Raw genomic sequence first — 24124 nt, 5'->3', positions numbered from 1 at the left:
AAAACACGTTTAGTCTAGTAAAACTCCAGGATGCATTGTCAGACTGCCAAGAATGTATTCAGGGGGAGGCTTCTGTGCGTCTTTTTCTCACAAGTATATAACAGAGTCTGTATCCTGCAGCTGCAGAGAATTAGCTGCCCTTGCTGCTTCTCCCGTGGCCATGAAAAAATAAAGCACTCTGTTAGCCAAGCAGTGATCCTGTTGTGATTTCCACATCACAGCAAGCCCCTCTGCATCACACTGAGCTAGGGGAGCAGTCCTGGGCTGGCAGGCCGGCCCCTAGTCTCCCTGCCAGCTGAATGTGTTGTGGTCCCAGCTGCACATGTAGACTGTGCTCAGGAGCAATAAACTCCAGTGTGATAAGTACCAGAGTTTATTGCATCACGTTAATATGCACGTGTAGATGCACCCAATGTGCTACAATAAAGGACAGCTTTTGGGCTTGTAGGAGTGACCAAGCTGTTACTTCTTAAAAAGGACCATTACTTCAATGACACAGGAACTTTATTTGGAATGTTGAAACAAACCAGGCCCCAGCTACTTTATGAGATGAATATCAAGCTATATTAAATTAAGAGTACTAGGAACATAGAAGTAGTAGAGCCCCACCTATTTAACAGCATCCTTCATATGTATTACTAACAACTCCATTGATGTACGATGACATGGTATGCTTGTTCATAGTCCCTTAAAAGGCTTGAATTCTCTGGGTTTGGGATTCTTGCTGCTTTTTTTTCTCCCAATATGGAAAAGGAAGAAGCAGCAGCTGTTCACTACAGTGTTACAATGCTGCCTGAACAAGTGGTATAAGAGAGCTTTGAGGACTAAAAATATGACACAGAAACTTTTAGTTCTAAGTCAAATCCATCCCAGTATCCTTGTCAGGGATGTCAAACATAAACCCCATGGGTTGGATCTGGCCTGAAGAGGTGAGTCATGTGGCCCGCAGGGCTTCTCTTTGACCATACAACCCACTTACAGAAATATGGCACGCTTCTTGCAATGGCTCCCAGAGGTAATGTGTGGGCAAGACTAGCACCCCTCCCTTATCAACCACCATATTTTTGGCTTTTGATTACCAGTTTACATGCAAATCAGTGGCAGTGTAGTGAGGGGGCATTAAAACCTTTATGCTGGCCACACTGAGACAGTGATTCTGGCAGCCTGGCTCCAGGGTTGTCTGACCCATGAAGAGCCCTGTAGTCCAGAACCAGCTTGTTCACTCCTTTGATTCTGACACCCCTGTCCTATATCATTAGCAGTGCCAAGCTGCTGGACTGTCTGATACAATGAAGAGCTGTTTGGCCTGTGCTAGCACTTGGTCTAGAAGACTAGCTTCTACCAATGTGTGACAACATTTTTTCTGGACACATCAAATAAACTAGGATTATCAAGAACCTTGAGTGAGGTGGTTAGCTGTATTAGCCTAGAGTCAGGCAGAAGAGAGGGCCATGTGGAATCTTATTGATTTCCTTGTTCAGAGGCATGAGCTTTCATAAGATTACAGCCACTTCATCAGGTGCTATGAATGGACTTGTCAAAAGCCTTTTCAGATTTATCTGCTTCTTATCTAAAGTCCATTAAAAATCCCCTAATGCAGAGCACTGAACCTTTTTTTTTTTTTTTTTTGTAGTAACTTTGTGAAAACTAAGGGTGCAGACAGGCAATCATTGAACTGTTCCAAAACATCCACAACTGAAAACTGATTCACAATTGTGTGAACGCTATGGGAGGGGAGTGTTTACTCTCATGCTTTGGAGGTTCCAGGGGTGGATGATCTGAGTGGGGTATTTCCACTTTCCTGCTATCCCTTTTTTACTAAACATGAGTTCAGTAAGCTTTAGTAGCCTGCAAGTGACCAGAGTCTTCAGTGTGCTTGTCTGACTCAGAAAAAGGAAGGAGGAATTGATTGGTTCCCAGGGACTGGGGGGAACACATGTTGAGAGGCTGCAGTTGCATAGAGCATGAAGATTTAGTGGATAGTTAGATAGCTTTATTGAACAGGCAGTGCAAGGGAGCTCATTAATTAAAAAGTGCCAACAAAAGGGGAAAAAAGGTAGCAGTCAAGCTCTGGCTGCATACCAGGGGCCAGTTGCAGCAGAGTGAGAGTGAATGTGGAAATGAGGAGGAGAAGTGCAGCATGGGATGTCTGGAGGACCAACCAGACCCATGTTATAGAATGTTTGGTGTCCATGCATAATACTGAAACTGTTCACAGTGAGCTGGTTCAAAGTAATACTTGATTTTCCAGATGCACTTTTGAACCACTCTAGGTGGACTTAAACTGGTATGAATCTGTTAAACATCTGTCCACTTCAGGTTTAAACTGCATTTAAACTGTCCTAAACCTTATGACTGCCTATGCCCTGAGGGTGCTCATCACTTCAGACCTCAAAATAGATGGACTGGTCATAAAGTGGATGGTTATCACCTGTTCCCTCTGCCCACTAGGACAGGACATGAAGTAACCAGTCTAGATTGCAAAAATGGAGATTAGAAAATAGAAAATTTCCTTCTCTGGAAGATTAAATGCAGGTTAGAAAATCATGTGGATGGGCTATTTTAGACATGGCTTGTCCTGCAGAGTTGGACTAGACCTCCAGAGGTCCTTTCTGGTCCTGTTTTCCTGATTCACAGGTTCAGTCCCCCCAAATCACTTAAAAATATGAGGTCACTTCCTCTGTCCCCAAGAAACCCTTTATACCAGCTGTTAGAGAAATAACTCTGTACCCTGACTCCTGACTGCCTTCCCAAGACACTAAAGGTCTTCCATTATGCTTTATGCTCAAATGTGGCATGTTTGCTTGTAGGCTTTGCTAAAGCATTGGCCAGAGTAGGTTTAACCAGCAAACCTGATTGATGCATGAGCTCCTTATGTGAGCAAAACCTGATATGTGGATAGTCCAGTCCCTACATGACTGTCAGGAAATCATCAACCTCTTTACTGAGGCATAAAAGAAAGTGGGACTGATGCTTAACATTTAGAAAATTTCTCCATCAATAGGTCTTACTGAGCAGTCCCCAGCTCCAGTAATTCAGACTTATGGCGAGACTCCGGAGAACACTGAAAATTTCTCATACTTCAGAAGTCAGCCTTCTGTAATAGATGACATCAACAAAGAAATCCAGCATCACCTTAAAAGTGCAAATGCAGCCTTCAGACACCTAAGGAAACAGGTATCCAAAAATAAGCTCATGGTTTAATCAAGCACTCATGATCCCCACTTTACCATACAGAGCTGAGATGTGGACAGTGTACAGGAGATACCCCAAGTTGCTAGAGAAGTACCTTCAGTGCTGCCTGCAGAAGATCCTTCAAAGCCAGTGGGAAGAGAGATGCATCAACATTAGCGTCCTCTCACAAGGAAACACCACAAGTATCAAGACAATGATCATCCGACATCAGCTTTACTGCATGGGCCACGCCATCTAGATGTCTGTGGCGAAGTGGGACTCCCCACCTAGCCACAGTGCTAGGTTCCCCACTTGCCTTTGGGCACACCAGCCACCCGACTCACCTGCCATGCCTTGTTCTTAATTAAGATGTTAATTAAGGTGGGAGGCTTCCCATTCTTGCCCCAATGCCAGGGGGTGTTATCCGCAGCTCCATGCCTCCCCTACACCACAGCCCATGCCTTGTAGATGGCATCTAGATGACACAGTGCTCCCAGCCTACAGCCAGACCAAGCTTAGGCCTTGTCATCAAGCCTCAGTCACACGCACATTCATACTGCCCTCCTCTCACTAGGGCCTCACACATTCCATCTTCTCTCATAGGGTCTCTTTCATGCATTGACAACTTAGGGGCCTGCTCCAAAAGGGAGCAAGGCACAGTAAGGCCACAGGCTTAGCTAGTCCATTCCTTGGGGGGCAGACATACCATCTTTTGGGCCTCTCCCACGACCCTCACCAGGGTAGCAGCCAACCAGTTACCCGACCAGGTCTAAGCTTGCTCTAGCCCCTTCCGGGGGCAACTCTATATATGTACGGGGTCCTCAGCCCTCTGGTTCTTCTCTCGCCCCTCCCCCCAACTGGGGTACCTCATCTCTGCCCCCCTTCTGGTGCTACCCCTCAACGGCGTTTTTATCCAAAAGCATGACTGGTGCTCCAGGGTCTCACGGGGACTCTGGCTCCCCCCCTGGAGCAGCAGGTCATTGTGCTCACTATAGGTCTTGCTTTTCACCCACACACAGCCTCCCAGAGGTGGACAACTTACCAGGGTCAGGACTCACCTCTCTCTCTCAGGCTGAGCCCCATTTTACTCAGGGCTCCACACCACCCCCTTCACTCAGGACCAAGGGGCTTCCTTCCCCAGTGGGCTCAGGTGCCCACAGCCATGCCTGGCCCCAATTGCCTCCAGTGTTACACAAACCCACCCAAAGGTGAGGGCTAGGGTTAAGGTGCTCCTACCCACCTTTCACCAGGGTGGTAACTGGCCTAGCATTTCCTGGGGGCTCCCACACCACTGAGAGCCCCACCAGGTCACCCACTCCTCACAGGGTGCAGTTTTAGGTCATACCCAGGACCAGGAGCCTCCAAACCATCCCCTACAGCTCCTGCCCTTACCTCCAGAATGATACATGAAGCCTTACAACCAGATGATATTGCTGCCAATAAGGAGCTGATCTGTTTATAAAGGTAGCCAGGGATCTAAAATGGCTGCCACAATCAAGCACCTGCTGGTAGCTTGGCTTAGGTCTTAAAGTGGCAGGCACCACCAGTGCCCTGCCACACACCTCCCCCCTTAGAATGGTACCTGGAGGAGGTTTCCCTTGCTGCTCCTCCAAAGCAGGCTCCCCTCAGAGTCTGTGAGAGCCGTAATGTGGCGAGCACCCCAAAGGTGCTCTGCCACAATGTCTAAATCCAGGTACCTGAAGCAAGTTTTATTCTCCCAGCTCAGTCAAGATGTACACTCAAGAGGATGGCAGAGAAAGCACTTCAAGGATGTCTTCAAGGCCACTTTGAAAAAATGTAACATCAACATCAACTTGTGGGAGACTATCATCCAGGACTGCCCCAAATGGAGGAAGAGTCTGTTGCAAGGATCTCAGTACTTTGAAACCTTACAAGTTCAACAGGACATGGGAAAGCAGGACTGGCAGAAACAGCGTATTGTGGATCAAATCAGGAATCCAGAGCCACCCACTCCATATGGAAATATGTTCCCAAGTTGCAACAGAGCCTGTCTATCCCAGATCAATTTCGTCAGCCATCTTTGAACCCACTGATAAAGCAATCATGGAAGACAATCATCCTCAACTGCAAGGGTTTGCCAGTGATGAAGATTAGAACAGGAACACCCAGGTCAGGATGTGAAACAATCCGATGGTACAGGGTGTTTTGAGACATTTAAGATACAGATGGAATGCAGTTTGTAATCTGTTTGATCATTGTAGTATGAAAGGTAGCGGTCTGCAAAGCGGGCCATATTCAATTTAGATTTGGCCTGATTCAAGGGACAGTGATTTGATTAGTTGATTTGGATCACTGTCCTGATTCAATTTGGCCGAATCCAAATCTGAAGATTTGATGCTGATTTGGAGAATCAGCGTTTCGACCATAGACAGCTTTAAATGTTTTTTCTACATACCTCAAGGTACCAGGCATGGCTCATGAACACTGAGATGGTGGGGCGGATGAAATGTACTTCTGGTCCATTTCTGAGTCCTTCGCTGAGTGCATGGGACCCACCCCCTGCATTCCCTGGCTCGGTGATCAGCTGTAGGGGGACCTCAGGTGCCCCCCCTAGACCCAGGAGGCACTAGTCACCAAGCCGGGGGGTGAGGGGGAGGGTCCCCTGCATGCTCTGCGGTGGACCCGGAAGTGGACTGGAAGTGCTTCTGGTCCACTTCAGGGTCCACCACTGAGTGTGCTGGGGACCCCCTGTGCTCCTGTGGGATGCTCCATCCACCCTAGCATCTCAGCATTCACGAGCCGCTTGGTACCCTGAGGTATATAGAAAAACATTTAAAGCTGCGTCTATGTCCAAATCATCAAATCTCTCCAAATCTCTGCAAATTGATTAGGAGACATTAAAGGGTCTCCTGATTCAATTCAGATTTGGAGATTTGGGCACTGAATTCAGCTGAATCAAATCAACAACTGAAGCTTCGCACAGCCCTAATAAAAGGAGGGTTGGAAAGTATGGGAACTTCATAGAGGCCTAGGGGAGCCTGCCATGGTATCATGCTGACTATCCTGTAACAGGTACAAATGCTTTAATTCCTGGTCTGGTGTACTCATTAGGTCAAAACGTGTTAGGGCCATGCTTGTAGACAATAAACCTGGCCAAATCTTTGTCATTGAATGGCGCCTGTGGTTCTTTAAGGCACGATGGTGTTGGGATCTCCAGGCTGTGACTTTGCCAACACTGCAGTTCCTGAGGCTTCAACGCTGACAACACACCAATAACTCCTGACAAGGACAACAGCAATGATGATTGGTAACACCTGACATTTGCTGATGCCGTCCCTTTCGGGGTTAGGGGTGGGACATACATTATCATGGCATCATCCTGTCATGATACAAACCCATACCTTGATGGCTTTTGTTCCTTTGTGTAGTATTTTTAGCTGGTATCCTTAGCTATAACTTCCATTTCACCAGGAGCAGATGGAAAGTGATTTTTAAAAAATACATTGCAGACCACATGTGAGCTGCAAAGGCTGGAGTACAAGACTCACTGCATCTCTAGCTCTGCATTTCATGTACAGGTCAGTGTTGGGAAGCCATTATTCTAAATGTTTATGACAGTTTGTAGGATCCCAAATGATCCTTGGGAAATTCCAGTAGCTGAAAAGAAACATTTTGACGGACTTGATTTGTCAAAGCTATTTTAACCCCCAGCACTGGTGTTTCAGGACACTGAATCAGTGTTGTGAGTAGAATTGAAACTTGCTAGAATTCACTTGCCAGGTGGTTCTTCTTTTGTATGACAAAAAAGTGTCCATGTGTTTATCTTTGTGTGCTTTGACGTTTCTGTTGATTCAGGAGCTCTTGGCTGTCAGAGACAGAACCAGTGATCACTATGTGGAAATGGCTTGCCCTGATCTCCTGCCAGGTGGTGATAAGAAATGAAACTGTCTCTCTGCTTTCCTGGAGTTTTCAGCCATACCAAGCAAATGCTTTTGTGTTTGGCTGCTGAGGTTCCCATGTTACCTTGGGCAGGTTAGGATGCTGTGTCAGGGATCACTGCAGACTTAGGCAGGGTTTAGCTCAGTGGTTCTCAACCTTTTTTTGTACCAGGACCCATTTGTAAGCATCTATGGCCAGTCCCAACCCCACCCTAGTGTGGGGGGCAGAAGGTGGGTGTGTGGGGCATGGGGGGCAGCCCGCAAGGGAAAACCCACTGTTTTCCACATTTTTCTTCTTGAAAGGAGAATTCATTATTGGCCGCAACCCTTCCATATCTTCTTGCAACCCATTTCTGGGTCACCACCCAGGGGTTGAGAACGGCTGGCTTAGATTATGATTGCAGTACTGCCAACTCCCATAATTTTTGGCGTTGTTCTAAAAGTCTATGCTTCATTGTAAACCACCTGGAGTGGTTTGGACAGGGCTGACCCTGCCTTAGGCAGGTGGTCAGACTAGATTACCTCTGCAGGTCCTTTCCAGCCAGATCCTCACAGGGCTGAAACGCAGGCAAGCCCATGACAGGGCGGCGAGAAACCTTGCTCTGGTACCAGAGTCAGGGAGGGCGGGTCTAGTGACACTCCCCCCGCAACTCGCCCGCTGCCCATAGACTACCACCCTCCTCTCGAGCGCTGATTGGACGCAGCTCCACCACAGCCGCCCGCACCAAACAAGCAAGCGCCCTAAGGCCCCGCCCCCTCCCCGGGAACTTACCGATGCACCCCTGCGCATGCGCACTCCAAGCCGGCAGAAGTTTGAGAGCGAATCCGGAGCCAGTGGGGTGAGGATCACGTGACAAGGGAAGGTGGCCAATCGCGTGGCCGAGCGCCCAGCGGGCGCGCGTGCGCCGTGGGATGCTGTTGGGCTTTCCCGCCAGTCGGGGTGGGACGTGGAGGAGCGCGGGGAGCTGCGAGCGCCAGTGCCAGTGCCAGTGCCAGCCCGGTCCGGTGGGTGAGGGCGGGGTCGGTGCGCCCGTTTCTCCTCCCCTGCCCCGCGGTTGGAACTGGGGCAGAGCCCGAGCCGCGCTCCGGGACCCCCTGGCCTGGTGCGCTGGGGGCTGGGCTTGAGCCACGCCCGTCCCCGGGGCTGAGACCGGCAGCGCCGAGCACCTGCGGGTGGGATGGAGATGAGGATCCGCCTGGGGGGTGCTGAGCCTCCTTCTCCTCTGCTCCCTCCTGCCCCGCCACGGCCTGTTCTGAGTGGGGCGGGCTGTATTTGTTGCTTGGTGGGCCATGCACTCTCGGAAAGAGCACCCCAGGTTGCCGCCTCCAAAAGCTCCTGCCTCCCTGGACCACTTCGTGGCTAAAGAAATGGTTCTGAACCGGGGTGGGCTCATGGCGGACCCTCAGGGTAGGCTTGTGGCCCCTGCCCTGGGTAGGCTCTTGGTTGCCACCTCCCTTCCCCCCCTGCTCACAGCTGCCCCCAGCAAATGCCAGCTTTTCATTTTCACCCCTTTCTTTCCTGCAGAGTAATACTAGTAAGGTCTATCTGTTGCAAAGAACCCAGGAAGAGCACGCCTGCCTGTGGGCTCCTGTTGGAAGTCTCTGGGTTAATTTCATGAGTAGCACTTATAACCTTCGCGGTGTTGATGTTGTGTGCTGCCCCCCTCCTCTTCCCCAATGGCACCCTTGAAAGGACCTCAGGACCCTCCACGGTGCTGGGGCACCCTGGTGTCAAGTGCCACCCTGCCCCCACTTCTGCCCTTTAAGGAAATAGTTTTTCATCCTCAGGTGGGGCAAGGAATGTGGCACGTAGATCCTTGCTTGGGAACTGTGGGCTTCTCTCATGAAGTACTAAATACAATGTTATTTTTTCTTGTGTAGAGCGAAGTGCTCTGGGGGGAAAGGAGGAGTGAACACCAGGATTCGGGGCTTGGTTGTACACTTTGGGAAAACACAGTTGAGAAAATTACTGCATCTAAGGGAGCCCTGTTAAAGGAGTAGAGGTGTGCATCTGAAAAAAGGTCCATGGAAAGGTAAACTAGCCTGGGATTGTATTATCCTTCCATTATGAGCTCTTCAAGGTTGTTGTAGGGGACAATGGGCAGCCACCAACAAGGAGGCACTAGCTTGGCCACCCATAGGAGGGAGAAGGATCTGGCCAGTCTGCAGCTGTACATAGCTGACACATCTCTGGGCAGATGCTGCTGAAGGGCTCCCTTTGATGGAGACTGAGGGTCTTTTTCCTTTTTTTGTTTCAGTTCTTGGGAATCTGTGTTGTGTGTGTTTGGGGGAAGGGGAGAACAGCTGCTGCCTGTCTTGGAGGGGATGTTGGGGCAAGGTAGGGTGAATCTCCTTTGCGGGTGATGTAGGGCTGTAATAGGGAAGGGTAGGTAGGAAGTGGGTTGCATTGGGAAGAGATTTTTGTATCTTGATGTGAACAGTGCTTGCCATACAGAAGCACTCACTACATGGCCCTGTCAGATTCCAGCAAATCTGCAAATTCTGCTAAATGTCTTGTCACAAAGATGCAATAAAGGAAAGGAGTGGTAGGTGGAGAGTGTGATTGGGATTGGCAGGGGGGTTTGTTTGTGTAGGGATTTGGGCAGGAAGGTGGTGATTTCAGGGAGGGGGGGTGGAATTCTTGGGTTTTAGCAAATCCTGTCTGTGGGTTGTCTGTTTATTGCCAGCTGTTCTTAGCTTTTTGGATAGGGTAGCTTTTCCTTGCTTTATGAGGGTTCTGTGTGTGCGAATTAGCTCTTATGCAATGTCCCTTTTTATACCAAAAATTTGTTATGTGCAAGGTAAACTCACTCTTATGCAATTGCTGTGGTGGAAGCCCACAGTCAGCTGCTTTGTGCGGTGTATTGTGGGAGTGACATGCACCAAAATATAGTCTCCTGTGTAGATATGTGCTTCTTGCTTGTTGACTGCAACACATTTCTGTAGTTGCCCATTATGGTAATATTCACCACCACCCCATGCTTGTGTGTACTGTTGGTGAGTACCAAAATTGTCTTGTAAAAGTGGTAGAAAGGGGCCTGGGGGTCAGTAGAGGTGAGGTCTTGGAACATATCCCTATTTGTTACATTGTAAAGTGGGCTCCCTTTATGGGAATTCAAGTTATGCACCATTTTCCAGGAACACATGTACAGCATGAAGCAAGGGAAACCTGTATAAATCGTATAAATTAACAAACCACCCCTTCCTTAGTGCTAGTTTTAGTACCCACAGAGAGTTCTCCCAGTAGATAGGAGACTAATGAGTATTCCAAGGTGTATATAAGTTCTCTTTCACTCATTTTGCATCAGAGTGGAAGATTAATTGAAGAGATGAAGTTCTGTAGTTCCTGGTATAACGTGGCAGCTCATTAGAAACATGCTACAAGGGAATAACTTGCTTGTGATGGGTAAATAATTCAAGAATGTCAGAAAAAGACCTTTGTTTCTGTGGAAAGCTAAATTCTGTCAGTCGCATCTCATGATTTGCCTTGAAAGTGTAATATAGTTATTCTGAAACATGGAATTTGACACTGAAAAATCTTCTGTTTTCTCCATCAGTTAAAGGATGAGAAGTGACAAGGAACCTTTTTTTGTGAAATTTATAAAGTCTCCTGGAAACTCTGAATATTTTTTTAAAGCTCTTGAGGTAAGCACATTTGATAGTTTTACTAGTTATAATCCTGACTTTAGTTTTCTGTCTCACACTTTCATGTTTATTTATTTGTAAATTCTAAACATCAATAAGAGATTGTTTTTATATGAGGAAGACAGTTAAAATTAGGTAGAACTACAGTTGTGTAATTTTTTTCCTATGAAACCGACAAAACATTACTCCTTTTAATACTTCACCTAATTATAGTAGGTGAATTCAACTATGATACGGTAGAAAGATCTTTATAGTAAAATGATAGGTTTTTCACAAAATAGTTTTCATGGTGAGACTGGTTCAGTGAGCTATGCTTTACCTCCTGAAAGGAAATGAAACACTCAAAACTTTGGGTCTAATTTTGTAAATGATTGCTGCCAAGTATAATGCATAGTACTATGGCATTTCTTCTTGACTGAATAAGCTTAAGTCCCCAAAGAATAAAGCATCACACAAGATTTGAATGAACCTTTGAATCAGTGCTGTGCCTTGGTCAGCATTTGACAGATTGGGCCCATTGACTGTCTGGGGAGCATACTCTTTAATTCACACAGCAGAGTGAATTGCAACCTTGAGGGTTTTGGAGTAGGGATGGCCAACCCATGGCATGTGTGCATGGTCAGCCTGTGTGTGTGGCATGTAGCCAATCAGCAAGGAACACAGCAGTAGATTGGGCAGGGAGCAGGAGAGTAACAGATTAGGTGGAGAGCACAGGGCAGGGAGCAGAAGGCAGAGCAAAAGATCAGGCAAGGGAAAAGGGATCAGTGTGGCACTTGGAGGGTTTGGGTGTTACCTTGTGGCATTCCTGCCAAAAAATTTGGCTCTCAGTAGGCTTTGGAGGGTCTTTCAGGATAGTCCCACATCCATTGTACAATAGATACAGCGAGGAGAGTGTCAATTTCTTTTCCCTTGGGTAGTCAGTGGGAGGTAGAGATGCTCAGTACCTTGTAGGATCAGGACCTATCTGTTCAAGTTTGTGCACTGTCCATTTCAACATATATAGTATTCTGGTTATTGATGAATATTGGTCAGCTTTATTACAGTGGGACTTTTGTATGGTAATTTTACTAGAAGCTGTTTCAGCTGAATATGGTCTGTAGTTCCCATGGGATTCACTTTAAAGAATTATTCATCAGTGAAAGAAGAACTTAAAAGCTAAGGAAATTTAAGTGTATTCTTACTGTTTCATGTTTTCTTGCAGTCCATAAAAGAATTTCAGTCAGAAGAATATCTCCAGATTCTTGAAGAAGCAGCTGCACTTGAAGTAAAAGAGAATGACCAGTCCCTTTATATCTGTGACCCATTTAGTGGCATTGTTTTTAATCATCTCAAGAAGGTTTGCACCCCACCTTTCTACTCACAAGTGTCCTGTTCCTTGGGACACTCATAATCCTGTCATATGTTTCTTTTTTCTGCATTCTGTGGGCTGCATAGTGAATATTTTTAAATGCTGGATATTCCCAATTAAAATGTCAGAGAGAGATGGCAAAGGGTAGCAATATTGTGCACACAAGGGAAAAACAAAGGAATCAGTACTCTGGCCAAGCTGGCTTTTGCTTCTTTGGGTTCTGTGGGAGGCTATAGCAATGACTTGAATCCACTTTTATGTTTCAGCCAAAGAGAGCTGGTCTAACTGAGCCATAACTTTTCAGTAGTCAAAAATAGGCTAGCTAGAGCTCAGTGGCTGTTCAGGCATAGCTCCTGTTTTCTAGGCTGGAGCTCTGTGCTATCTGGAGGGATTTCCTTCTGTTTGGAGAATCGCTGACCTGTTGGTGGGATAACTTTTCCATCTATTCTTTATAGGTTGAACAGGCATCATACATTTTAGGGGGAAAATGTTATCCCTTTCTCTTAATTGTCTTTGGTTCTTTTATCTTTGTTGCAGCTTGGCTGTAGAATTGTTGGACCACAGGTAGTCATATTTTGTATGCAGCACCAGCGGTGTGTCCCTAGAGCTGAATATCCTGTTTATAATATGGCTATGGCTGATATAACAATATCCTGTACCAGCCTTGAAAAGGAAATTAGGGTAATGTATTATATAATGGAAACAACTATGTTGATCCAAAGTTTTTTCATATTTTAGTCCAGATGTAGCATTAATAGGATTTATTGGTTAAATGGTGTACTTGTTGTAAACTGAGTCTAAAATGTAACTTGGTTATAGAAATGACAACTTGGCATTTTAATTAATAATTAAAGAAAAGTTGAATGTACTGAGTTTAAATACTTATGGCTTTCCATAACTATGTTGTTTAAACCCTATTGGAAAATGCAAATAATTAAAGCTACTATAAAATGTAATGATGAGAAAAATCATGTGACAATTTTTTAAAGAATATTAAAATTGATGTGAAGTGTTTTGGTGCTTGATTTCAGTGTTTGTTTTTCTTGGTTTTGTTTTCTAGGAAGAAGTTCATAAGTATGTTCAGTTGATGGGTGGCCGTGTATACAAAGATCTCAATGTGTCTGTAACTCATCTTATAGCTGGAGAAGTTGGCAGCAAGAAATATTTAGTAGCCGCTACACTGAAGAAACCGATTTTGCTCCCCTCGTGGGTAAAAGCGTTATGGGAGAAGTCTCAACAAGGGTAAAGATTAATTTAATTTACTATTATATTATTACGTATCTTGTATTATATAGTCTGTTATATAATTATGCATTTTACATTTTATACATTATTTTATTACTGTTTTTATTATTGAATTTATTTTCGGGGGGGGGGGTTTGATGAGCTGTCCTGAACTTTTCTGGGGAAGGTACCATAAAAATCAAATAAAGAAACAGTAAGCACTCGCTGTATTAGAACAGTGGTCTCCAAACTTTTTTGATCACGCACCCCTATCAGTAAAAAAAATTTTGAGCACGCACCCCCAATATATGTATTTATATAAATATAAATAGAAGTTCTAATATTTTCTTTCCGCACCCCAGTGGATCATCTTGCGCACCCCACTTTGGAGACCACTGTATTAGAAAATACTAAATGTTATAACAGATCTAGACTTCACTCATTCTTGTGAGTTTTGTGTTGGAGAAAGATGTATTTTATTTTCTTCCCTTCTTTTGTTTTTTTGCCCATTCTTCTTTCCCTTCCTTCCCCAAGTATGACAAGTTGTAAAGACCTCAACATGGAAGACTTCATCTGTCCTTTGTTTCGTGGCTGTACTATCTGTGTAACTGGCTTAAGCAGCTTGGATAGGAAGGAGGTCCAGCATCTTGCTACCAAGCATGGTGGTCAATACACAGGGCAGCTCAAAATGAATGAATGCACTCACCTCATTGTTCAAGAGCCAAAAGGTAGAACTTTAAAGTAGTATTCTTTAGTCGTTTTACAGATGTGAGACTACTCAACATAAGTAAATGGGAGGGAGCAGCTCCATGGTGGCAAGCTAGCCCCCCAGGCCTACCGCAAGCTGGGGCTGTGCCACCCCAGTTCAACTTGCTGTGGTCTCGAGCACGTGTTAATGCTGGGGCAATAAACTCTGGTGTGAATATCATGTGTAGATGTGCCCAGTTTTTAATGGTATGTTCTTGGTTTCTTGAAGTGCAGCTCATATTCAGAGTTACCACTTTTTAAAGTCGGTTTTAGTGGTTATGATTTTTCTCTATATGTGGTAGGCCAGAAATACGAATGTGCCAAAAAATGGAATGTGCACTGCGTGTCCATCCAATGGTTTTTTGTCAGCATTGAGAGAGGCTTCTGTCAAGATGAATCAATGTATAAGGTAGAGCTTGGACCAAAACAAGACAGTACACCCAGTACTTCAACACCTACTAATGAAGCCAGCAAACCTGACAGTAAGAGAGTCATATACATATACTGAATGATTTGGTGACCTTTCAAATAAATGAAAATAAATCTTTTGGTTTAGTGGGATTCTCACTACTCTTGTGACAGTTCTAAGGTTTTAGTGTTTCAGGCTCTAGCTTTGCAGATGCTTATTGTTAATCATGAGACAATTCCATGTAGTTAAAGTTAAGCTTATGAACAACCATTTGGAAAGGCAGGGTTATTGATGGCTTTTTATTTTCAAAAAGAAAGCTGATAGAAAGGAAGTCTTTTCCATAGCTCTGCAAATCAAAGTGGAGTTTCAACTTTGAGTATTTTAAAAAAATGGAAACATTATTCCATGTCGATAATTTATTAACATAAAAGTCAAAGGCAATTAAGCTTACTTAAGGGACATGATTGGTTTTAAAAGTGCACTTCTTTGAATATTTATTGCCTATTGTTATACCAGGAAAAAGCTAAGATGACTGAAAGTGAAGGTATTAGAGTTAGATGTGCCAGAAAACATAGCAGACTTTTTAAGTTTTCAAGTTGACAGTGTCGTCTTTACTGTGGAGCAACTGATATTAGTATCAAATATAAGAATATCTATAAAGTACCTGACCACAAAGATTGCTGAAGAGACTGAGTTTCTTTAAAAGCTGGCCACCCACATTTTAAGGATGGCAGTTCTTTAGAACGAAATGGAAAGTGATTTTGCAAAAACAGTATTACTAATAGTGAGAGAGTACTGGTTTAAATTTACACCAAAACTCAATATTTTATTAAAGTTTAGATTGTGTAATATTTTGCTTTTTGGACATCATTTTGCTGTGCTGATAAGAGAAATTTATATTTGACAATTATACATCCTCTGTTGGGTTAAGTGGTGAGAGAAACAAATGGAAGCTAACTTATTTTCCTCTTTTTTAACTGTTTTTTGAAAGGTCGTACACTTTCAGATGTCAGCCACATTTCCAATATCAATTTGAGTGGCATTAATGAAACAGCCTTTAGTTCTGCTATGAACAGCAAGCTGGATCCTCTTCCTGATGATCTGGAAAATTTGGATATCAGTTCTTTTGAAAGCCATGAAGATTTACTAGATGGATGTCGGGTATGTTAAAACAATTCAGTTTTGAAATGATCAGTATTATCCCTTGGAGGCAACTAGTGCGAGACTCCTGCAGTATTACTAAAATAAAATGTATTCTTTCAACTGCCAGCAGCAAATACATAACTCCAAGACAACCGCTGTAAATTGCTATATGCAGGGGTGTTAAACTCATCCCAGGCCCTAGGTCAGATTTGGACTACATTAGGTGCTTCTTTTGGTCCGGATTCACAGTGCAGCAGCGACTGCAGAGGTCTAGGGGTGTGGCAGGTAGGGTCTGGGAACAGCAGTGGGGATTGGGTTGTGACAGTGGCAACAGCATGGGTGTGGAGGCAGTAATGAGGTTTGGGCCAAGGCAGTTCAGGGACAGTGGCATGAATCAGGCAGTGGCTGTGTAGGTCTGGGGGAAATGGTGGGGGTCAGGCAGTGGGCCAAGTGAGAGCTGTATCTGCATAGCCTGTGCTGGATCCTCTGCTGCTGACGGCCGTATTGGTCATGTCCCAGGGACCCAAATTCTGCAGCAGGCCATACCCCAATAGCCTCCCCACCATAATTTATGGTAGCCCACCAGACTACTGTTGGGCTGGATAGAATGGTTCTGCGAGCCAGATGCTTTGATATTTCTCCTACGTCGGCTGGTGGAAATGCATCCAAACTAGACTTGAATAGTATGAAGCTTGGTGTTGGCAGTTTTAATAGAAGGGAAATCGTGGTTGTTCCACATGTTGGTTGGAAACTGAATTCTGCAAGGATTGGTGTTAAACATGGATAACTTTTTTTGTATTTTGTGGTTTCTCATAAGTTAAAGGTCAAGTTACATGTTACTTTTGTGTTTATGCATTTGCAAGATGGAATAATAAATGGTATCAAAATGCCCCACTTCAAAGAAGTATCTTATTCTGATGTTCTTTTTCTTCCTATAGATTTATCTCTGTGGCTTCAGTGGCAGGAAGTTAGATAAAATGAGAAGGCTTATTAATAATGGTGGTGGTGTTCGATTTAATCAGCTCAATGAAGATGTCTCCCATGTCATTTTGGGTGAATACGATGATGAATTGAAACAGTTTTTGAACAAGACAACTCACAGGTTCTGTTAACTATGTTGCTTAACCTACTTCTGCTATTGTATTTTCTCATGTAAACAAAGAAAATATGTATTGATTTGAAGATTGAACTCTTCTTTTTGCTAGATTGCTATCTATACTGCAAAAAGAAATTTTAACACCCATGTAGACGAAAAAGTGAAATGTGCTCTTAGAAATAGTATTTTTAGGCAGCATTCAACAAGAAATACTTATTTTTAAATGGGCTGAAGGAGGATTTTTATAAATGTTCTTTTGCAAACCATCAATATCTGAGATGTATAGCAACCAAGAACAGTTTAAATATAACAAATTAAGCTAAAAATTCATATGTTCCAACACTGAATTAAACTCAAAGTCTGCAGTGTGCATGTAATGGGCATTATTCTGTCACAACTGGAGTTAGATGAGTATTGAAAGATTTTACCTGAAGCACAGATGCACTTGTAATGTAGAAATTACTTTGGAGGGAAAAAATAGGCCCTTCAGTCCATTGTAACCTGTCTACGCCTGTGTGTATTTTGGGTTTTAAAGGCCTCATGTAGCGACAGCAAAATGGCTGCTGGAATCTTTTCGTAAAGGTCACCTACTTCCTGTGGAACAGTACATCCCTGCAAACTACCAGCCAATAGAAAATCCAATTTTGGGGCAACCTGGAATTAAGCCAGCTCTTCCCAAAAGCAGTAATCTCTCAAAGAAAGAAACTGTGAGCCTTGTACAGTACCAGGAAGCAGATGAAGATGACCTCCTCTCTCAATATATAAATAATGATTCCACATTAGGTAAGTTCTAGCCAAAGGACTTTCTGTGTAGACAAGATTTAAGTACATCTTTTTTGTATTAAAATTCTTATACTTTCTACAAAGATGGGTATAAAGGAAGTAGTTAATTGATCATAATAGCCTATACAAAATTATCATTCATATTTTGTGTGTTCCTTAAACCTTGCCTTTTTTATGCATTATTTTCTCTCCTGTATTTTAGAAAAAAGTAAAAACAAAACTTACACATGTCTCGTGTAGAATAGTTTCTACTTGGAATATAAAGCTTTGTTTCCAGTGCTATATTATTTTCAGTAGATAATATGTGAGACACTCAGGTTTGCGTTAAAAATAGCCTCATGTTCATTTTGAATTGTACATGACATTTTCATCTAATTATCTTCTGTTTCAGTGGAAAATGAAAAGCTTGAAGCTGGCAAATTGAGTGATATCAACATCCAAGAAGAGAACCAGTCCTCTGTCTGTCATGGGTCCATGGCAGAGACTTCTACAGGGATTGAAGGAGGTTTATTCAACAGAAAAAGCTTCCTTCTTTTGGGTTTTGGTGAAGAGGATGAGTTGTGCATTGCAGATCTTATAAAGGAGAACTCTGGGAAAGTTCTTTCTCTTCAGAGCAGAGTGATTGCTGACTATGCTGTGGTACCTTTACTAGGATGCAATGTGGATTCAACTGTAGGAGATGTTGTTACAAATACATGGCTGGTAAGGGGATAATGTAGACGTGTGATTTAATTATGTGAGCAAACAAATGTCAACATTAGAAATATAGAGATTGGCAGAGTGAGTGGTTATTGCTGGTTATATTTGTATATTAGGAGAGAGTGTTTAGCCTTATTTAATATGAAATATTAGAGATGAGCTGCTTAAATGCACTTGTTACACAAAGATATGTTTTTTTACCTGTTATTTATTTCTCTCTTATTGTGTATTAATGACACCAACACTGAGTATGCAGGACTGTGCAGCATTACTTGAACAAAAGAGCTGTAAAGATGGAATCTGTGTAGTTTATTTCTGAATGATCACTTTTGTTGTTCTAATGTTTTTCTCTTGCTCTTATCTTTTTGAAACGCAATGCAAGGAGCTAGACTCTTAGAACAAGCCTGGCAATTGGACCTTTCTGAATCTCTTTAAAAAAAATTGTTTTAATTGTCTGATAAACTACAAAATAATGTATATTCAACCTGTTGAGCAGGAGCTGAAGCAGTGTCACACTTTCTTCTGTTGATGTCATTCTCATTCTGATTTATTTCTTCTTTTTAAGTTTGTGTGTGTGGAACAGCAGCTCCTTTTAAACCCCCTTTGCAACCCACTTTTCACACCAGTACCAGTAATGGAAGGATGCACTCCTCTGGAAGACTGTGTTCTTTCTTTTAGCCAGTTCACTGGTGCAGAGAGAGACTCCCTGGTATACTTGGCAGGTCTGCTAGGAGGAAGGTATGCAGTCCGTGGTCACTTTTCTCTCCATTTTCTAACGCCCACAGTGATTAAACCCTCTTGCTTTATTATTGTTCTTTTTTTAGAAAAAGACTGCAAATGTTGAGTTAAACATTTGTTCTTTACTCTTGGATTTTATTCGTGTAGAAAACTGATCTGAATCATTTGAGGCTTATTATTTGGCTCTGTATTTTTTCCCCTTTCTCTTTACATAGACTAAGTCTATGGAACCTTAAGTCTCTGAATCCTCAGTCCTACAGCCTTCTACATACCTCATGGGAGATGAGAGGAAAAATTGATTTTGATTAATATTAAAATCAATTAATGACTTTTGGAGTGATGTGCCTGTCAACTACAGGGGTGCATCTGGAACATATGGAAAGACCGTTGAGGCTTGGGATATTACAGACCCTTCTGTGTTTTTTTTGAGCACTGTTTTGCTTTACTCTTTATTTTATTGAAATGTAAATTATTATAACTGTTTGGTATTGCTGCTTGCTCCTTATCCTTTTGCCTAAATCAGAACTGTAATCTGTGTTAGGCAAAATCGGGATCATGACCTTCAGTGGGATTGAGCCCCATTGATACTGTTGTCCAAGATGGTGCAGTCTGGGAGAGGGGTCACATGTACGGTTGTGAGCTGACTGGATGGTGGGTTATTAGCTCCAGTTGTGGCCCCAAAAAAGTAGGAATTGCTGTTGTAAGAAGGTTTTCTAAATCATTCTAAATTGTACCTAACCTTGTGACGACTTATTTAAATCAAGCAAGAGCTAAGGATTTCTAAGGGTGATATAGTATCTCTTACTGGACTAACTGTGTAGTTGGGATAACGTTAGACAAGCTTTTGAATGCAAGACGTTCTTCCTCAGGTCTCTGATCACAGGGAGACGACTCTAACTTTATCGTGATTCTGGCTCCCTGTGATCAGACACGCAAGGAAGAATGTCTTGCATTCAGAAAATAGCACCTCAAGAAATCTTTGCCTTTTGCATTATTTCTGGCCCGTGATGACTACAATATCACTCTTACAGTACCTATTTAAATCTTTCAGAGTCCAAGAATTCTTTGTGCGCAGATCCAATCCAAAGAAAGGAATGTTAGCCAGCACCCATCTTGTGGCAAAAGAACCAGATGGATCTAAGTATGAAGCTGCAAAGAAGTGGGACTTGCCTGCAATCACTATGGCTTGGCTCTTGCAATCTGCAAGGATGGGAAGGAAAGCAGATGAGAGCAAGTTCTTGGTTGAAAACATAGATACTGAAGGTTCGCCACCTATGGTCTACTTTGTTAATCATGTTGGATCACAGTGCATTGCATTGTAGTTCAAGTGAAAACACACAATCTGATTTGTTAGCACTAAGAACTTAAATTAACAAAAATTTAAGGCTTTTGAAAGTTTAGAATGTAATTTGCATTAGTGAAAATTGGTTACTTTTTTATCTGTCGCTTAGCTGAAACTGTAAGTGCTAGTCAGTTTCACTTTGCATCCAGTGGTCCAGATTTTAGCTTGGGTAAGTCGGTGTGTAGCTCCATTGAACTCAAAAGAACTATGCTAATATAAATCTGAGGGGCTAGCTCCATATCCAGCCATTTGCACTTTCTAGTTTACATGTGCTTACACACTAGAATTGTAAAGTATAGCAGTGGAACACTTAAAGCTAATAGACTATTCACTAACATAAAGGCTTTAACCATCTTTTTCTTCATCTGAACAAGCCTACATTTGGATCCCAGATACCCCTACAGTAATCCTTTAATACTGAGAAATAAACTGGACCATTTAATGCTGAATACCAGCTAACTCGCCAGTTCTTACTGATTACATACCACATAAAGTCACAGACTGAGAGGTGATTAGTTTTCTGTTCTGTAGTAGTAAGACTATACCTGTAACTCTGTATTCTGTTTTGGTCACCTCAAGGCCAGAAAGTTCTTGAAAGGTGAACTGAGAGTGTCTTTGAATCCAGAGAATAGGATTTGATGAGAGAGAGCTCCCTTCCAGTCTGAAATTCCCAGTAGTTCATAGAGCGCACCAGAAATGAGAGAGCAGAAGGGCGAGTGTTTTACAGAAAAAGCAATTGTTTGTGGAATCCAAGTCGCATTATCTATAGGTATTTGAAGCATGTTAACTCCAAGGGCCAGCTCCTGTTGACTTCCTTGAAGTCAAGGTTTGGGAAGAAGAGGGCGGAAAAAATTAGGTGGGCCATGGGAGCATATCTGAGAGTAGTGAAATGGAATCAAGCACAGGAAAATATCCTTACTTTCAAGGAGTTTGATATTTGTATTCCAATTGCAGTCAAAGGAACTTACTAGGTTTGCTGTGCATGAAGCAAGACAGTATGAGATGGGCAAGGTTAATTTGTCTTTCAGGTGCCTAAGTATGAGCACAGAAATGATGGTGTACAACACAAGCATTGGTGTAAAAGAAATTTATTTTGATGTCTTTTATAAACAACATCCCCACCCACTTTTTAGATTTGATTTTAGAAGTATCAAAAAGTTCAGTAAGTCTTCAATATGATCTGTGTACATACAAGACTTGTATTAAAGTGGGGAAAGGCAGTGCTTTAATGTAGCTTTCTTTATTTCAAGATAAAGAGAGTTTCATAACTCAGCCTTCCAAAGCAGAGGGAGCTCCCATGACTTTAGAGGCATCAGACCATCCTAGCAGTCTCCTCGAAACCAGGAACAAAACAGCTGTGACTCCTCTTGATATGAATCAGTTCCAGAGTAAAGCTTTCCAAGCTGTAATCTCTCATCATATTGGGAAAAAGCCATCCCCTCCAACAGAAGGAAGACCGCTCCAGAAAGAACCGTCTTTACACCTTGACACACCATCCAAATTTCTTTCCAGAGACAAGCTCTTCAAGCCTTCATTTGATGTCAAGGTAAATTTATTTGGGTGTTTCTAGGTTGGCAGTGTGAATAGGTTAAAGAAAGTGTGCAAATTGGAAAACTGCACAAAACCTTATGCTAGCCCTTTGCAATACACATTTAAAATATTTAGCTTTTTTAGTTTCTCAAGTAGTCAAGAGAGTTCAAGTGGAGATACTGAAATTGATACCTGAAATACACAAAAATTGTCAAGTGTGAATGTCAGGTAACAGATTTATTTTGTTTTGCTACGGCTCCTTTAGCAAAGTACATTAATGCCTACATCAGTATATACCAGAGTACTCTGGAAATACTGATCTGTTGTACTTAGTTTGTATTGTGTCAAAAAAAATTTTAAAAGCCCTTTAGGGAATAGGTTTCTCAAAGAGCTGTGGTATGCTGTTTAACTTAAGGAAAGCTTAAGTTTATAACTTACCCCTTTCTTTTACATATTCATTTTCTTGTAGCATTCATTTTTCTAGGGGATTTTTTTTTTTGGTTCAAGCATTCTCTTGTCTGAGATTATCAGCTTCTAGTGAACTGCTGTATTTCTATGCCGATCTTTATTCCTCTGAAAGAATAATAGATATTGCCCTTTTTATGCTTATAACCACAAAGATAAAGATAAGAGAGAATTAAGTGAAGGTGACACATTTTATCTTAGATGAACTACAAACAGAAAATGGATATGTTTGCTTGTATTTATATTTTAAAATCTTTTGGAGAAAGGAGTATCTGCTAATGTGTCTGTGATTCCTAACATAAGGAGATGCCAGTATTAGTTGGCATAACTTGGTGCTTCTGTAGTAAAAATAAGGTGTAGGTTATTCATATGTAGTCTGTGTTTGTGGAGCCTGCTATTCAGTGAGAGTCTGATCCTGGAGAAAAGAGTTCATGGTCATTTGGTTATTAATTTACATTTTGGTAGGATGCCTTGGCAGCTTTGGAAACTCCAGGGGGTCCCGACCAGAGAAATAGAAAACAGAGTACTCCTCTCTCTGAAGTCATTGGCAGGAACTTGAAACTGGCTCTGGCAAACAGTACACGTTATACAACAGCTCTTACTGCCAGCCCTCAACTGAGGGCTGCACAAACAGAAGTGGTAAGATTATGGGTTGGAGTTTTTTTGGGAAGGTAGAGGGAGGGTTGGGGGGGGAGTAGGCTTAATTTAACTCAACAGCACAATTTCCTTATTTGTTTATTAGATGCTTGACCATAGACAGTGTTGTGCAAAGTGATTTGATACTACATCGATACAGTCAGCATCGGTTAATCTGCCACTGTGTTTTAATTCACCATTGTTCAGATTCCCTGCCAGTGGCCCTCCTCTACCTCTGCCCATAGTAGTGAGTGATAATTGTTCACTACTGAATAATTCATCTTGATTTATACTCTTCTTACAGTGGTAATATAACCTGAGTTCACTGTATGTTCAGGGAGAAATTTATATGATTTATCTGTATTTTTTTGTCAGTTAAAAGTAGTGACACTAGGTATTTTGGCTTCTAAAAGAGAAAAAAGGGTATTTAAAGGTGTTTATTTTGCTGTGGTCCTATTTTACCAACTGTTAAGTCATGTATTATATAAATACATGGCTGCATATGTCTCGTAGTTCAAGCATTTGGTATTCATCATCTTCGATAAGTCTTAGTTTCTGGTGTCATGGGAATGGGTGAGCACAAGTTAAGCTACGTTATAGTTCAGAGAAAAAGTATTTGTTATTTTCTGAATAGCCATTGTACTTTTTGTCTTGCATCTCACTTTTGCCCCTTGGAGGCGTGTGATGTTGAGCAAGGGGAAAATAATGGTAATTTGCATGTTGTCATTCCTTTGTTCCATACACATCCTTGCCCTCTCTTTTTATCTGTTTTAGTAAGCTGTATTTGTGGCACTAGTTTTGACAGTTCCTCTGTTTAAATGTTGGAGTGAAGTTTGATGCTTTACTCCTGACGCATGGAGCAGTAATGGTACTCACTTCTGAATGGGGAGGCTAGGAAAGTAGAGAGATCTAAAACTACTGATAAATGATCTGCTTTCCTTATTACAAGGGTACTGGATGAGAAATCTTCAAAATAAGACTGTTTGCATTTTCCCCCTGGGTATGAACAGGAAGAAGAACCCAAACCTCTGGCTGATGTAGTTATATGTGTTAGTAAAAAACTAAGTAAGAAGCAGAGTGAACTGAATTCTATTGCAGCTTCTGTTGGAGCAGATTACAGGTATGAACTGAAATTGACAATTACTAAGCTCTGCACTGATTTGTGTGAGACAGTTGTGGGTGGGAGGACAGCATAATGTTGACTGGTGATTTTAAAATGTAGCTGGTAAAATGAGTATCACCAGTC

The 24124-nt window shown here is 42.5% G+C and overlaps 1 protein-coding gene across 2 annotated transcripts in view; it reads left to right on the top strand.

Annotated features, from left to right (window-relative positions):
* The first annotated feature begins 8943 nt into the window (after nt 1-8943).
* Nucleotides 8944-24124, top strand: part of TOPBP1 (topoisomerase (DNA) II binding protein 1) — a 29779-nt gene continuing 14598 nt past the window's right edge. Inside the window, exons 1-16 of one of the 2 annotated variants that reach the window (XM_019508870.1) lie at nt 8944-9106; nt 10631-10718; nt 11920-12054; nt 12604-12747; nt 13127-13308; nt 13825-14018; nt 14340-14519; nt 15438-15607; nt 16528-16691; nt 17221-17468; nt 17860-18170; nt 18733-18905; nt 19957-20168; nt 21498-21793; nt 22708-22881; nt 23889-23998. In XM_019508870.1, coding sequence (XP_019364415.1) covers nt 10638-10718; nt 11920-12054; nt 12604-12747; nt 13127-13308; nt 13825-14018; nt 14340-14519; nt 15438-15607; nt 16528-16691; nt 17221-17468; nt 17860-18170; nt 18733-18905; nt 19957-20168; nt 21498-21793; nt 22708-22881; nt 23889-23998 — 2774 coding nt within the window. In that variant the 5' untranslated portion in view covers nt 8944-9106; nt 10631-10637. The remainder of the gene's footprint in view (nt 9107-10630; nt 10719-11919; nt 12055-12603; nt 12748-13126; nt 13309-13824; nt 14019-14339; nt 14520-15437; nt 15608-16527; nt 16692-17220; nt 17469-17859; nt 18171-18732; nt 18906-19956; nt 20169-21497; nt 21794-22707; nt 22882-23888; nt 23999-24124) is intronic. The other variant, XM_019508871.1, reaches the window with a different exon arrangement.

Source organism: Gavialis gangeticus, unplaced genomic scaffold, assembly GCF_001723915.1.
Source record: "Gavialis gangeticus isolate Ggan-Ray unplaced genomic scaffold, GavGan_comp1, whole genome shotgun sequence".
NCBI lineage: Eukaryota > Metazoa > Chordata > Crocodylia > Gavialidae > Gavialis > Gavialis gangeticus.
This window is presented reverse-complemented; position numbering and strand designations above follow the sequence as displayed.